This window comes from Triticum aestivum, chromosome 1A, assembly GCF_018294505.1.
Source record: "Triticum aestivum cultivar Chinese Spring chromosome 1A, IWGSC CS RefSeq v2.1, whole genome shotgun sequence".
Taxonomy (NCBI): Eukaryota; Viridiplantae; Streptophyta; class Magnoliopsida; order Poales; family Poaceae; genus Triticum; species Triticum aestivum.
This window is the reverse complement of record NC_057794.1, coordinates 301,362,628-301,376,032: the sequence shown is the minus strand read 5'-3', so window position 1 is coordinate 301,376,032 and position 13,405 is coordinate 301,362,628. Positions and strand designations below refer to the sequence as shown.

Sequence of the window (13,405 nt, the reverse complement as noted above, 5' to 3'; positions counted from 1 at the left end):
CACAAGATCCTGTGTCTGAATTGGATTTGGCCAAGTCTGGTTTGCATTCAACTAAGAAACTACAATAACACTGCTCCAAAAGAGTAACCTCTGTGATAGAATAATATGATATCTACAACATATATTACTCTATTATTTTAGGCATTTGCAGTAACCCGCGTAAAGGTTAAGTTCGTGAACATATATACAGATAGACCATGCAAGATGCAACTTAAACTGCTTATCTGACTGGCATGTTTACAATATGGAAAATAGGAAATAAATTGCGGCCTTGACATTAGAGGAAAACATATGAGAAGCCAAAGAAAGACTAATCTTGTACAGCTGGAACAGGATATGGATTAAACTGGACACATTACCACCACTCGTTTCAGTACTTAGTAGTCACCTGATAACCTGTGAGGTTTACTTTCTCAAGGACCATGTTTGTGGCAGTAACTTCATCATAACTGCCAATGGAGGATTAGTTTAGAGTGCTTAAACACAAAGAAAAAAAATCCAAAAACACGAATCAAAACACCTTAGAATTACCATAAACCAAGAACTTCTGGTCGTAAAACACTAAAGCGATCAACAAATTCTTCAAAAGTCCGCCTTGTCGGATATCCTAGACAGCTTATTCTTATTGCCTCTAGCACCCCCTGTATACAAAATATAACAGTGTCACTCTCAAAACGCTAGCTCTTAGAAAACTGCAGAAAGCCCAAATTTTGGCATAGTTGCCCCAATGGGGGTCGATAGCAAGTTTTCATAATTGGCCCAAAATTGTGAAGCACAACCTCCCAGAAACCCTAGGCCTGCACTAAGCCACCCTCCCAAGCGAGTGCACTGTTACTTCTCATTCCCAATAAGTAATGCCTCAACTCTCACTGCCCACTCTCCCGCATGTACCACACAATAACACAATGCAGCAGCTGAAAATCCTCAATCCCGACCTTGCTAGGCTGCAAGGGTAGCCACTCCCTCCCCCGGGCTCTGGCCAACATAGTGTGCCAGTTAGTTGCACCTTCCTTCAACTCTTCCAATGCCGGTGCTTATGCTTCCTCTTGGTTCTCCACCTTTCCTCCTATTCAATGATAGAAGTTGTATTTATGTTTGTGGAAAGAACAGCTACACCGAATGTATACTTCTACACCACGTAGAAGATTTCGGGATGGATGGTAGCGGCTACCCAGCTTTTGTTAGTGATGTCGATGGGGATTTGTTTTTAATTCTTTCCGAAACAAGAGCAGTATATGTATATATGCATAGCTGCTGTAGTGCCTTTTGTGGACATGGTGACTGACAGGAAGTTGGCAGTGCTACAATAAAGGGCGGGGGTGACTGACAGAGGAAGTTGGTGCCAATGTAGAGTGGAGACATGTCACAAGCTTTGGTAGATCGAATCTTACTTAATCGGTATCTGCCTAGATAGAATACATCATTTCATAGCATTTGTCTATTTTCATTTCTATATTAATATTGGTGTTTGTTTCAGTGGTGTAATTTGCTTTTGCTATAATTTAAGTTAACTGCAATCTAGTGAAATTTGCAAGTTAGTAACCCTTTGATTCATTTCCAGGTCGGCCAATGGTATGGAATACTTGTATACATAAAAAGATGACTTGATGTTCTCTTGGACCTTGTATAAATATCAGTATGTACACTGCAGTAAGAAAAGAAAAATAATCCAAGTACATACTTCCAGTAAATAACTAAAAACGGTATTAATTTCTTACCCCACATCGAAGTTGCTGGAGAACATTACTGTTCTCAAAAATTGCTGGCTTGAGAACATTATTAGGCTTTATGCAGCGCATGTAATGTGGTTCTGTTGAGCTGAGAGTTTCTAACAAACCTTGTAATTGTTGCTGTTATGTTACAGATAAAAAAAATTGTCATAACAAATCTAGTACAGGCTGAAATAAAACAAGCAATGACTTCTTTACCTTAAAGCTCGAACCTATTGATGTGAACTTTGTGGATTTATTCGATTTAGTCGATTCTTCAGAAGGAGGAAAAAGACTTGAAACAAATGGAGATGTAGAAGCATGTAACAAATCTTGATGCTCGTTGACAGCATAATCTATGTTCTTATCTAAGAATAGATCCGTTTGGTATGTAACCTGCAAAAGAAAGAAGTTCTTAGTACATAAGCGTGTCAATCTCAACTGTAGAGACTCAGATGTGGTGGCACTACCTTGCCCAACTGACTAATCCATCACCAGTGTAAGTACAGATTCTACGTTGTATGATTGTTTTGGGGGAGTTCTTCTTTTTACAGCATTGATTATATTATAGTTGATGTCCAAGCGAAAAGAGATGAAGACATATATGACTGGAAAAGGTGGTCAGCGTACTATCACAAATACTCCCTCCATTCCAAATTAATTGAAGTTCTAGCTTTGTTAGTAAAAAGAAAATTGAACAAGTCTAAAAAAATATAACATCTACAACACCAAATTAGTTTCATTAGATTGATAATAAAACAGGGTGTGACTAAAGCTCACTCGACTTAGACTTGGTTAAGTCTAAGACAGCAGACATCAGCATGTTTTTAAAAGTAATTTTTGTATTTTATGTTTTACTTTTTTCAGTTGCAAGTGAAAAAAAATAGGAAATAAAAAGTCATGCCCGCAGCACGCGGTGAAAAAGAAAAACCCTAGTTGCACGCATGTTGGTGCACTTGCAATTACGCGCAGGGTGCGCCTCGTGCAACTGTACGCGAAGGGGCCGGCAATGATGAAGCTAGGAAGAAAATGGAGGGTGGGCTCAAAGTTAACGGCGGGAAAACTGAACGCCTTTTTGAAGGAAAACAACCATTACCTCCTATGTTGTCCAAATAAGCTCAAAAATTCCCAGAATATACTATTAGAAACATGTAGTATTTGCTGGAATTTTTCTGGATGGAAATATTAAATTTTAAACCAAAATTTGAATCTGTCTAGTAAAATAGCCATTATATGCTAATCCTTTTATCCAAATAGGCTCAAAATTTCCAACATTACTACCTGGAACATATAGTATCTATATCTATACCAATATAAAAAGACCCAAATGGGCAGATCCAAACCATATTGACCGTCAAGTCATGCTATCTAGCGATTCAAATCGCTCCAATGTTGAGCACCAAACACGTTTAACACTCTAATTACCCACCACTGCCATTGGCTATAAACACGTTTTGACTCAACGCTATCCCTTGAAATCTGCCATGTAATTAATATCCTACCATTCCCGCGAAAAAGTAATTGATATCTTAACAAATACCAACGTGCAACAGATATATCTTACCTAATATAACGCGCAACTAATATCCTACCTAATATAAACGTGCATTGCACGTACATTATTACTAGTTTACTAAAAAAATCTGAATGTTTTGAAAAAATATCAAATTTCCAATCAACATTTAAATCTGTCTAGCAAACTAGCCAATATCTGCTTAATCCTTTTGTCCAAATATTTTGATTTTTCCTTTGCAAAGCTTGCAGTAGTTGACTTACAATTAACTGGGACAGCTTCAGGTTTGACAGGAGGACTGCTTGAGCTACTCATATAGAAATTGTGCATATTCATATTCTTTCTCTTCATTTTTGTAAATCTACAAATAAGTTGCATTGAACGTCAATTAACAGTTCATGAACTAGTTAGAGATTTGGCCGTCGGTGCGTGGGCGCGGGCGCCGCAGTCCTAGGCTCACTAGCTGAGTGCACGGGCGCAGGCGCAAGCGTGTGGGCGTGCAACACTCCCCACCGGACAGGGCAACCAGTGGCGCTGCCTCACCGGTCATCGGCTGCAGCTTGCCCCGCGTCCGCTCGTTAGGGTTGGAGCTTCCTGTTCAATCACCGCGTTCACTCCTACTGGCGGTTGTGCGTGTGTGAAGCCGTGGATGGCATGGCATACTGCACGGGCTGAGAGCTGGTCTGATGGGCTGAGCAAGAATGGTATTAGTAGAAAAGTTTGATTTATTGGAGGGCAGGCTTCAGCATGTTGAAGCCTGCTTAGTAGATTAGCCTGTAGGGGGCGGTGTGCAACTTATAGGAAATTTTCAAAAAAAAAATCAACCAAAAATTTGGTTGCATCTGTGAAATAAAATAGAAAGCAAAAATAAAAAAGAACCACTAGGCGCGTGGAGTGTGGCGCATGCAATTCAGTTGTACGCGGGCGTGCAACTGTAGTTGCGTGTGGGCAGCGGACGTGCAACTTTAGTTGCATGGGGATGACGGGCGTGCAAGTGTAGTTGTGCGCGGCCAGACGGGCGTGCAACCGTAGTTCTGGACAGAAACAAAAAGTAGAAAAAATGATAAAGAAGGCGTAAAACGTGTACCAAGGAATGGGAAAAACCAGAAACAACAGTTGCACACAGAGCCGACGAACATGCAACTGTAGTTCCACTAATGGAAAACAAAAAAAAATGGAAACCCATAAAAGAAAGTAAGAAAGGCGTAAAACGTGCAACAAGGAACAAACAGAAACCCCAAAAAAGAAAAAATCACACAAATCTCCGTGTAAATTAGACGGTTATTTGGCATTCACCATGTTTTATAATCCAACAATGTAACTCAATAGACCAGAGGGCAGCACACAAAACTTTCTTTAGCAGACATCAAGCTTTGGGAGTTCAACTTGATAAATTCTTGTTTAATCAATGTTTAAAAATACAAATCCCATTATAGGGCAGAAGTATGTTTATTTGTTGTTGGCTCTTGATTATGTAGAGCTCCAACAGATTTTGAGCTATATTTCATTCAAACTGGTATAGTCTGAGATTCCCTGTTTTGCTGTCACTACTCACTACGACGAATGCATCAGCAGTACAAAATCCAACATGTGTTCTACACAACTGTCTATTCACTAAGACAGACTTGAGAAATTTGACACTTACATTTCCCGCATAGTGATGAATAGTAAAATCAGACCGTGAAAATTTTGGCCTGCTGAAATGTGGATTGTCCTTGAATTTTTGATATAGCTTTTCAGCGAATGTTTCATGGTTCGAATTTCGCAACATGCTGAAGTATAAGATAAGGGATGTTAGAAAGAATCAGATAATAATCAAACAGAAAAGGAACCTACACCAGTACTTGTACATACCAAGTCTCATCCAGTAGAGCAATTATCCCCCCTGGTTTCTGCATTGCAGGAAATCAGAAATCAGACATGATATTTCATAGCATGGCTCAACCTCATTGGAACCGATCAGTGGATCCTATGTAATCACAAGATATGCATATAACTGAGATATTCTAGTCTGTTTACCAATTCTGACCAAAAGCCAATTTCACATCCAGTTCTGGGTTTTACTTCTATATAGAAAAAAGGGTCAAAATGAGAGGTTATTGTGTGCCAAGTGCAAACTATCAATATAGGAAAGTGTATATAGATAATAAGAAGATATGTTGCAACAAACACCAAATGTTGTAGCAATTGGGCCTTAGATTATTTATTATTGGGCCAAAAGGCCGGGATATGCACATGTACAAGAGTATGGCAAAAATGCAAGTAACACCATATGCAAGAGAGAAACTACACAACTACAGTAGTACAACTAGTATACTTAACAGTTCACCTTCTCAATGAGATCAAGAATCTCTTGGTTGTCCACAAACTGGATGTAACTCCAATCAATCTCTTCTTTTGTATATTCTTCTTGCTCCATCTTGAAAACATGCTGCTCACAGAAAATTGTAGAATTAGTGTAAAACTTAATGACCATAATATAACATAAGTAGAACATTTTATCAGTTAGACCTCAACTCCCTAACCTGATTAAAGTGTTGCTGGAGCTTCTCATTAGTTAAGTTGATACAGAACTGCTCGAAACTGTGGCATAGCAAAAAATCAACATACAGAAGGTATCATCCCCCATATCATGAGTAGATAGTTTCATGTCAACTGGTAGTAATTACTAATTAGAGAATTATTCTGCAGATAGCATCGAGTTGAAGATATTATAGTGATTTATCTCTACACTATTGTATTTTCATGCCTAAAAGCAAAAGCATGCTTCCCTATTTTTCTTCCATGTTCACGTGCTTTCACAAGTTTCCTCTGAGGCACATGCCATGTCTACTATTTGTACCGAGACACACACCACTTTCTACTTTTTACAGCAATCAAATGGGAGCTCTTTCTTGCCCAATAAACGCCATCAATAAATCTAACCAGTGCTGGTTCAGTTTTGTAATACAGATACCCGGTCAAAGCATAATCGCAAAATCACACTCAATCTTTCGTAGCAGCAGCATGTTTCTGTGCAACTGAGCAATTGACTATATAGCAGCTTGTAGCAACAACATGCAAAGATGTGAATGCTACCATCCAATAATGAGATCTTTCTAAAAATGCCAATACTATATTAGCAACCCTGTTGTCGTGTTGCTACAACCAGTTGCAACAGAACATCCATGTAACTGAAAAAAAAAGAACGCATATAACTTCCAGCCTACATGATGTCCTCATTAATGTCAGCTACACAATGTTTAGTCCATCAAGGTTTTCCTATTAGGGGTAATGTTTTACAGTAAAAAACGTCTTGAAATCTTAACTATGATTCTGATTCTGCATATATAAGTCACTGCATACATTTAACATAATAGCTATATCTCATTTGGTGGAATAAGCCAAGTTTCTCTGTTTTGCAGAAGTGCAGCCTAAGCAGTGAAGTTAATGAGATATTTATACAATGACGTTCCTGCTGACTGAAAGGAACTCAACGAATAAAACGAATATTTCTTTGCAGCAAATACTCTAATTTATTGTTTTCTTAAGATTAAGACTGCATTTAGCATAGTGGTGGATGTGATAATCTTATTAGACTAACCAGTTTTTACATATTTTATGTTGGCTAACCAAATTATGTTCATTCTTGCTGCCATTTTCCAACAACAGATTATAAACAAGTTCAGCACGACACAGTTCAGCAACTGCAAACTGAGCCTAACACAGGGCCAAATGCAAAAGCATTCCAGACAAGTACCTGTTTGTCTTGAAACTTTCAAATCCATAAATATCCAGCACACCAATCAAAAGCTTCGAAGTAGGATCCTGTCCTATTGTAGTATTGATCTTATTCACAAGCCTAAAGAACAGAAGTGAAAGTTATTGTTCTGGCAATGGCAGTGACATAATAGGTGGCAACATGACAAGTACCTTCTAGACTAATGTTTTGAAACTTACCAATCAAACAAACGGGAGTAAACCATTCTGGCCAATGCATCTCTACTAAGAGCTGCTGCTCGTGAATCCAAGTTTCTTACAATACTCTCACCACGTGTTACCATAACACGCTTACATAAAGATTCCTCCAAAGACTTTTCATCACACCTGCAGAGTGTTGCCAAATGCATGTCATGTCAAAGATGACCGAAAAATACAGTGGACAGAACCCTGGACCAGGAGTATTACATGAAAAGCTCCGCAGCTGTCCGGAGATGGAACTGGGATTTGTCATCTTTGGGTACAGAAGAATCTGCTTCGCTCCCTTCTGAAAATTCCACATTGCCCAGATGAAGAATAGCAGCTACAACTCTGAATATGGCATCCTGCGATGCAACAGAAATCCTAAGCAAAGATGACCTTTCTGATGAACTAAGCTAGTTTCAAACAAAACCTTGGGCTACCTGCTCATCAGAACTAATGCCTACAATATCCATTGCTCTCCTGGTTGCTATATATTCTGAAGAATCATCCATTCCATCAAGCTTAATGCAGTTAGACTGATTGAGATAGTGAAACAATGAGGCATCTCCCAATTTATATCTCTCACGGTCCTGAAACACAAGTATTTGAGTACAGATCAGAAGTTGTAGTTAATGTGGTTCGCCAAAAAAGATAAAAATGGCAACTAAGAGCACAAATCATAATGGCTACCCTAACTGAAACAGGTAAGCAAATAAGAGGCAATACCAACACAGTGTATTATATATTTTATTTATGCTTGCTGTTAAATGCCTGAAGAACTTAATAGCAAAGAACTATTTCCTACAGAGAAAGTAATTTAATAATGTGGCATCTCAACTGACTAAGTGTATAACGCAGTATCTCTGATGGCACAGATTATGTACAGATGGTATGTTTGTACCCAGTTTGCAGTTTTCTCTTACACAGATTATCCAGAAACATATTGGTATCATATCATAAAAGCACCCCATATGATGGCATGCAGAAAGTTAGACAATATAGTACAAACAACAACAACAACAACAACAACAACAACAAAGCCTTTAGTCCCAAACAAGTTGGGGTAGGCTAGAGGTGAAACCCATAAGATCTCGCAACCAACTCATGGCTCTGGCAGTTAGAAAATATAGTGATTCCACAAATTTCACTTACAGTATCCTACACATTAATTTGATTGTGTCGGCCATGTTACCTCTGGTGGTGCAGCACATAGCATGTAAAAGCAGTGATAATTTCTTTCTGGGTCAGATATTTGACAGACACGAGATCTTTCCAAAAGGTAAGTCCTTATAGCAGCTCCTGAGATCTTCCCATTCTGATCAAACTGAAGCTCAACAAATTTGCCGAAACGACTGCATTATGAGGCACAAGAAATGTGTAGAGCCATATTGTAAGAAGAAAAACGTAAACTTCTGCTAAATACACAAACACTATCAAGGAAAACAAGGTAAAGTAACAGAATCATAGTTCCATTGAAGTTAATTACCTCGAATTATTATTCCTGACTGTTTTTGCATTTCCAAATGCCTCGAGAACAGGATTGGACTGTGGTAATCGAACAGGTAAATTAGAAAACATAAGTCAGTGATATAACATTATCTTTAATTAATGAAATACGAATTTGATGCAGTCCTGAAGAATGAAGGGATGGATTACAAAATAGTCAAAAATGATAGCCCATAATCCATGTATCCACTATTTCATGGTTGTTTAAGAGAAATAGAGCAATAATGAGGGCCTCACCTCCAGTACTTGTTGTTGCACTGACCTCCCATCAGATTCAACTTTGCCACCCATAAAAGCAAGATATTGCATAAGCATTTTAGTGCTTTCTGTCTTACCAGCTCCACTTTCGCCACTCACCAAAATGGCTTGACTGGTACCATAATTCATCATAAGCCTGCACCATGGGTATATTAAGATATATATACAAATTCCAACACACAAAAAAAAAACTCAAAAGCTCATTGTTTTCTGAAAACACACCTATATGCACGGTCTGCCATGGCAAAAGGATGGGGACTCAGCTCACCAAATTCGGCTCCTTTGTACATTTCCATCATATGATCATTATAAAGGTGAGGAAGTCTTTGAAACGGATTTACAGCTATCAATATGTTCCCAGTATAAGTCTGGAAGAACAGTTTAATCAATTAAATGTCACCATATTAACAACTAACCAATTAGAGCAGGTCAAACATAAATAGTGTTGATAAATTCCAAGTTCCATAATTGTACAAACTACAAACACTAAATGGTAAACACAACTACACAAGTGAAATGTTGTAGACTACAAAACATAAGAACTGACAATTGTACAGGTGTAAATTCATCAGATAATTCAACTAGCAGCCTAGAGAAAATGTGTGCATTATCAAATATCAATAGCATAAGAAGAAATCATATACTGCACCACTCAACGCACATATATTTCATTCATTCCATATCTTGACTTCAAGTTCCGGAGAACTCCTGGTTCATGCAGATAAGCTAGCCTTGTCATATCCTCAACACCACATCGTTTTACTTCTACATCCTTAGGATAGACACTTGACACATTGGCAGTAACCTGTAATAAGATAAAAACTTGAGAGTAAGTGCACAAATGTTTGATTTTAGTTAGGAATTTCTTTCAGTGCATTAACTTACAATTAAAAGCTACAGGCATAGGATTCTGGCACTAGCAAATTCACAGTTGGAAGCTAAATAATGATTAATTGAGATTTAACAAATATTTCAGGAGAAAAACGTAATAGCCCTGGTAGCATGAGTAGAAATGATCCACGTTTGGTTTATACACATTCTTAAATTTTAATTTTCAAGAAAGAATGCAAGTTATCGAGAAACTGAGAGTACCTTCTTCCCAGAAGTGCAGTTTATTATTAATTCATCCCCATGGACCTCCTCCACCAGACCATCAATCCAAGCCACATCAGCATCCTCGACCCAAACCTGAGAACCCACTGTAAAGCGGCCCATGGATGCCTACAATTGAATATTCATAAACGCGTGAGGAGGGCATGGCATTGTGAACGAATGACATTGTTAACTGACTGAATCAAAAACTGAAAATAATAATGATAACAAGCCAAAATATCAACGAATGATCACAACCCTGGAGCAACATTACTGACAAACAGAGAGTCGAGCAGTTATGGAATACCAAATGCTACAGGCCCATTGTGTCAGTGTTACAACTAGTAATTACAAATACACAACCTAAGTTTGTTCATCAAAGAATAAAACGTAAACTGGAAATGAAAATAAATTTTCAGAAAGCATCATTATACATTATCCCATTATTTAGGTGGACATGATTCAAGATGAGGAACAGAAAAGTGAGTACAAATCCTAATTTTCTCAAGTGATGCTAGTCAGTAATATCATATAACCCCTATGTCAGTGCCATTGGGCTCAATTCCCTATGTAGAGTCCTAAAGAGAACATTTCTGCTAAATGACATTGTACTCATAAGACTTAACTAGTCAACTGCCCAAAGTGGAGTAGGAACCAGCTTCGGATATTTGTCGCTTGTTGAGGTTGACGAAATGCCAGTTCTTTGTGGCTGCTGCGCATTGTTTCATCTTTTTGGCACTCGTAGTTTGGGTTAAGGTGGAGTAGTTGGGAGGCCAATTGAGATGCATGTAAGAGCATCCTTGAGCTGGAAGTCGAGGCCTGGGAAAATGTTAGCTAGGACCAGTGTGTGTGGGATGTGTGCCAGGTACAATGTGGTGATGTTCGAGCTGACTTGGGCAAGGGAAGAAGTGATGCGTCAAATCTTCAATACATTTGACAAACTGAGGATACGGAGATGTTACCAACAGGGCCGAAGCTTAGCCATCAGTAATCAGTTACCGACTGGATCAAACTAAAGTAAGAACTACTGCAATATGTATCTGACTCAAGCATTTCAGTTCTACACTGAACCCACTCGCTCTGTTTTTAAGCTATTACAGCCAAAAAAATACCCAGAAAATTCATACCAAACCAGCAGCTAGTGTCATGGTCAGACCATCATACGATGAAACATATGTATCAGAAAATGCACTATTGGTGCCTTTCTTCCCCTTGAAGCATACAAGCACGGTTATCGGATTGTCCAGACCACCGTGGAACCCCGATCCCGGACCCTGCTGGACTGATCCAGATCGGGGCTCGAATTCGCTGATCGCCGCTCGCACAGAACAGAAGCAACGTACCATGTTTGCCGCCGAAATCCTCGTCAATACCGCCGCTCGATCATGCGGTCACGGTCGCCGTCGCCGCTGGATCACCGCCCTGCCGCCATTGACGTCGTTGTTGACGGAGGGCGGCGCAGCGGGGAGATGTGCGGGTGGACGGTGGGGGCGGGAAGGGTCAGCAGGGAGGGAGGCGAGCTCTGGGGGAAGCAGGAGGCTGCGCGCTGGGAGGAGCAGGTGGCGCGCGAGGTGGACGGAGCACGGTGGAGGCGGCGTGTTTGGGTGTAGAGACGAGACGACGACTGAGGCCGTGACAGGCTCGTTTTTTTTTTCTTTGGTACGAGTAGCGTGGAAAGTGGGGTACTGTCGAATGAAGAATGCAACCAATCAGAGGGGAGATCCTCCCCTAATTAACCTTTTGGCCCATGTCTCGACCTCTTCTTCGCTTCGCCTCACCAGTCGAGGGGGGCACGTGCGGCGACCGAGCAGTCTACTAGCAGCCCGGCCGAGTTCGATGGTTCGCACGTGTGCTTGTTCGGCGATAAGGGCCTGCAATCCACGGAACGGCTAAATTTCGTGTTTTGACTTTTTTTCTAAACCTATTAAAGATAGATCTGATTCTAGTTTGAATTTTTTTTCAAGATTTGACCCTTTTGCTACCGCCAGGGATCATGGCGGTAGGGTATAACAGCCTACCGCCAAGGACCCTAGCGGTAGGGTTGCACGCCTTATCGTCAAAAACCTTCTAAGTATTGAACACAGTGTGTGCTTGTGCCTACCGTCAAGCACTTTGGCGGTAGGTTGTGCAGGCTACCGTCAGCCCGTTTGGCGGTAGTGATGTTTCCAACCGTCAAAATCGTTGACGGTAGGCTGTTAGACCCTACCGCCATGGACTCTGGCGGTAGCAAAAGGGTCAGATCTCGAAAAAAATTTAATCGAGGGTCAGATCACGAATAGATTTCAAAAAAAGGTCAAAACACGAAATTTTGCCCCACGGAACAGCTGAATCAGTCCACGAACACCAATGATGAGGACGTCATCTAACGTTAGTCGCATTCGAATCAACTGAACGTCATGCGAACACAACGAGTTTCATTAACATTCAGATACAATGATTGATATTTCGATCATTTAACTAAAAAAACTAGACCCTATACCAGACGACCACCTTGTACGCGCAGCTGCCCTGCCGCACCATCATTGTTGTCCGTGTTGTCGTCGCCGTCCCTCCAGCATCGGTACGTCACCGGAGGGCCGCGGCATCCTTGTCCGACGACTGCCTTCCACTCACGGAGGAGCCTCTCCGTCTCCTGATGCGTCGTGCGAAGGGTCGTCGTGGCCAGTGCCGACATGGCCTTCGGAGCCCTGGAGGCGGCCTTGTCGCGACCGGTGTTCGCAGAGCGGTCGCTAAGCTACCAATCCTCGCCGATCTTGGCGAGCTCGCCGTCAAGACGACAACGGCGCCTGGCGGCCTTCTCCACGGTGGTCACGGAGCGGTCGAGCGCCCATGCGGCGACAAGGTCTGGATCGTTTTGGATCCATTTCCGATGCCATGTCGCTCTTGGCGAACGCGGAGTGACGACCAGCATTTCACTTGTCATACCTCGCCTGCCGCCGCGCTGCGTGCTCCGCCTCGAACACCGCGGCCCTAGAGGCGAAGGCACTGGCATAACCGCCTCCTCCGAGGTAATGGAGGATGCGGCCCCCTTTGTGATCGTAGGCGACAACTCCTCCTTGATGTCGCGGCATTGGAGGCGTGGTGGTGCAACGTACCGTGGCGGGGATGTCAGCTCGTCCTTGACGCGACGTTCAGTCTGGACACCGCGATTGCGCGAGGGCGGGGGCGGCGTTCGATTTGGACACTGCGGTTGCGCGGGGGCGAGACAAGCTCATCCTTCATCAGACGGAGCGGCTAGTTGCATGGCGGGGATGATGGACTGATATGTCTCCAACGTGGATGTTTTATGTGCATTTATAAGCAATTATATATCATTTTTGGGACTAACCTATTAACTCAGTGCCCGGTGCCAGTTGTTGTTTTTTGCATGTTTTTAGTTTTTCAG

The 13,405-nt window shown here is 41.3% G+C and overlaps 1 protein-coding gene across 1 annotated transcript in view; it reads right to left on the bottom strand.

Moving 5' to 3' along the window:
• Positions 1-11,708, bottom strand: part of LOC123047057 (myosin-6) — a 32,862-nt gene extending 21,154 nt beyond the window's left edge. The window contains exons 1-19 of the mRNA XM_044470553.1: positions 11,364-11,708; positions 10,021-10,149; positions 9,590-9,733; positions 9,151-9,296; positions 8,908-9,064; positions 8,651-8,709; positions 8,357-8,516; positions 7,605-7,754; positions 7,390-7,526; positions 7,162-7,308; positions 6,962-7,063; positions 5,748-5,805; positions 5,552-5,653; positions 5,077-5,114; positions 4,868-4,994; positions 1,929-2,105; positions 1,719-1,850; positions 532-641; positions 389-449 (exon numbers count right to left, since the gene is read on the bottom strand). Of these exons, the coding sequence (XP_044326488.1) occupies positions 389-449; positions 532-641; positions 1,719-1,850; positions 1,929-2,105; positions 4,868-4,994; positions 5,077-5,114; positions 5,552-5,653; positions 5,748-5,805; positions 6,962-7,063; positions 7,162-7,308; positions 7,390-7,526; positions 7,605-7,754; positions 8,357-8,516; positions 8,651-8,709; positions 8,908-9,064; positions 9,151-9,296; positions 9,590-9,733; positions 10,021-10,149; positions 11,364-11,366 (2,139 nt within the window). The 5' untranslated portion in view covers positions 11,367-11,708. The remainder of the gene's footprint in view (positions 1-388; positions 450-531; positions 642-1,718; positions 1,851-1,928; positions 2,106-4,867; positions 4,995-5,076; positions 5,115-5,551; positions 5,654-5,747; positions 5,806-6,961; positions 7,064-7,161; positions 7,309-7,389; positions 7,527-7,604; positions 7,755-8,356; positions 8,517-8,650; positions 8,710-8,907; positions 9,065-9,150; positions 9,297-9,589; positions 9,734-10,020; positions 10,150-11,363) is intronic.
• Between the last annotated feature and the right edge of the window lie 1,697 nt (positions 11,709-13,405).